At 36.2% G+C, this 1,643-nt stretch overlaps 1 protein-coding gene across 1 annotated transcript; it reads right to left on the bottom strand.

Moving 5' to 3' along the window:
• On the bottom strand, positions 1-1,643 carry LOC124182026 (apoptotic protease-activating factor 1-like). Its single transcript, XM_046568803.1, has 5 exons — positions 1,625-1,643; positions 1,124-1,261; positions 650-946; positions 261-499; positions 1-118 (listed from the first exon to the last, which is right to left on the bottom strand). The coding sequence occupies exons 2-5, from the start codon at positions 1,259-1,261 to the stop codon at positions 1-3; spliced, it is 792 nt and encodes a 263-aa protein (XP_046424759.1). The 5' UTR covers positions 1,625-1,643.

Here is a 1,643-nt window from a genome sequence, read left to right as displayed (position 1 = left end):
CTAACAGTCTTCAGGGAATATAGCAAACGTTTCATAGTAATGTATTTCGTCTTTGGAAAGCTTATTTATGCACATTTCGAATATCGCTTTCAACTTGTCGAGACTCTCTTGCAAAACGCTGCAATGAATAAGAAATACATGAATGGATAGTGGCTGTTAGTTGCTCAATTTAACGCGAAAAATATTGCAGGGATGTAACGATTTTTTTTCTTTTTTTTAATCAAGACAAAAATTAACACTTGCCTATTCATGATACGTACGCAGATTTCTTCTTCTTCAATGCATCGAGGTAGTAAGACCACGTGTCAGCCCTTTTATCACCTTCGATAAGACTCTCTTTGACATCTTCAAATTGGGCTGAAAACATCGCGATCATAAGAGGCATTCCCTTGCATTCCTCGTGTATCTGGCGAGCCTGTTTGGGCAGCTCCGAGGCATCGACACCGATAGCTTTGGCAAACAAGGCAAGCGATTCTTTCGGGGTGAAGCCCTCGTTCATCTGAAACAAGTCGAGAAAAAGAATTATCAAAACAAAGCTAGACATGACGGCACAAAAAGTAAATAGATAAATAAGAGAAAACTGAAATTACGTTCGAGGCAACAGTAAATTTTTGCATTGTACAAACATTATCAAGGCAGGAAAACTCACCTCAATGATATCGCATTTTTTTCCTCTCAGTATGTCTGTGTCAGTTGTCAAGACAAGAGTCTTGCATCCAAAATCAAATGCTTCGATAATTTCGCGCCGATTAACATCGTCCAGTATTAACAGGGCATGATTATGTTTGGAAAAATGGTGCCTCAGAAAATATTTGAGAGAGTCTTCACTAGTCGGTTCTGTCAACAGATCCAGATTTCTCACTCGGTGAAAAAGCATGTTCAACTGAGTGAGTATGTTCTCTGCGACTGATTGTTCCGATCCAAATTTAATCCAGTACATTTCCTTCTGTCATGGGCAATGAATAAAAGTTGGTTTTTGGTTACAGAAAATTTGTTAGCCTTTTTCATATTAAAAACTTAATTGCATTAGGATTGTTTTTTTGTAAATGTCAATTAAAAATTGGTACAAATTTCGTTTATATAATCAAGCGACTGACTAATTAGTTCTCGACAATCGCATTACCTGGAATAAATCAGTAGCAAGATCATCGTCCTGTAAAGTTTCACTGACCAAAGTTGATTTACCATATCCTGGCAGCGCATGGAGAGCCAGGTAATTACTTGGTTTCAACTCTTCCAGCCCTTTGCGCAACTGTTCCATCTGAAAATACATGTCCAATTATTGATGTTGTAGTCCATTGAATTTTTTTTATTGCATATATCGACTTGCAGATTAGAAAATAGAAGTCTAAGAAGGTTACCTAAGTTGATTAGCTTGTAGTTTTTGACCATTCAAATAACAGTAAAATATTTTCTGATGATATTGTTTTTTTGTGGTAAAGTTATCGGGGTTTGAAACCTGAGAACTCGAAAATGTCAAAAATATCATGCAATAAATGCCAGTTATTGTAATAGAAAGACTAAATTAGATTGAGACTGGGTACCGGCATTCTTGAATTCATAGTTCAGAAAATAATGAATTTCAATTTTGCATGTACCTAATTTATTTACCATAAGAACTTACCGATTTTATCAACGCCGCA

Source organism: Neodiprion fabricii, chromosome 5, assembly GCF_021155785.1.
Source record: "Neodiprion fabricii isolate iyNeoFabr1 chromosome 5, iyNeoFabr1.1, whole genome shotgun sequence".
Lineage (NCBI taxonomy): Eukaryota > Metazoa > Arthropoda > Insecta > Hymenoptera > Diprionidae > Neodiprion > Neodiprion fabricii.
The sequence above is the reverse complement of the archived record's forward strand: the minus strand, read 5'-3'. Positions and strand labels throughout refer to the sequence as shown.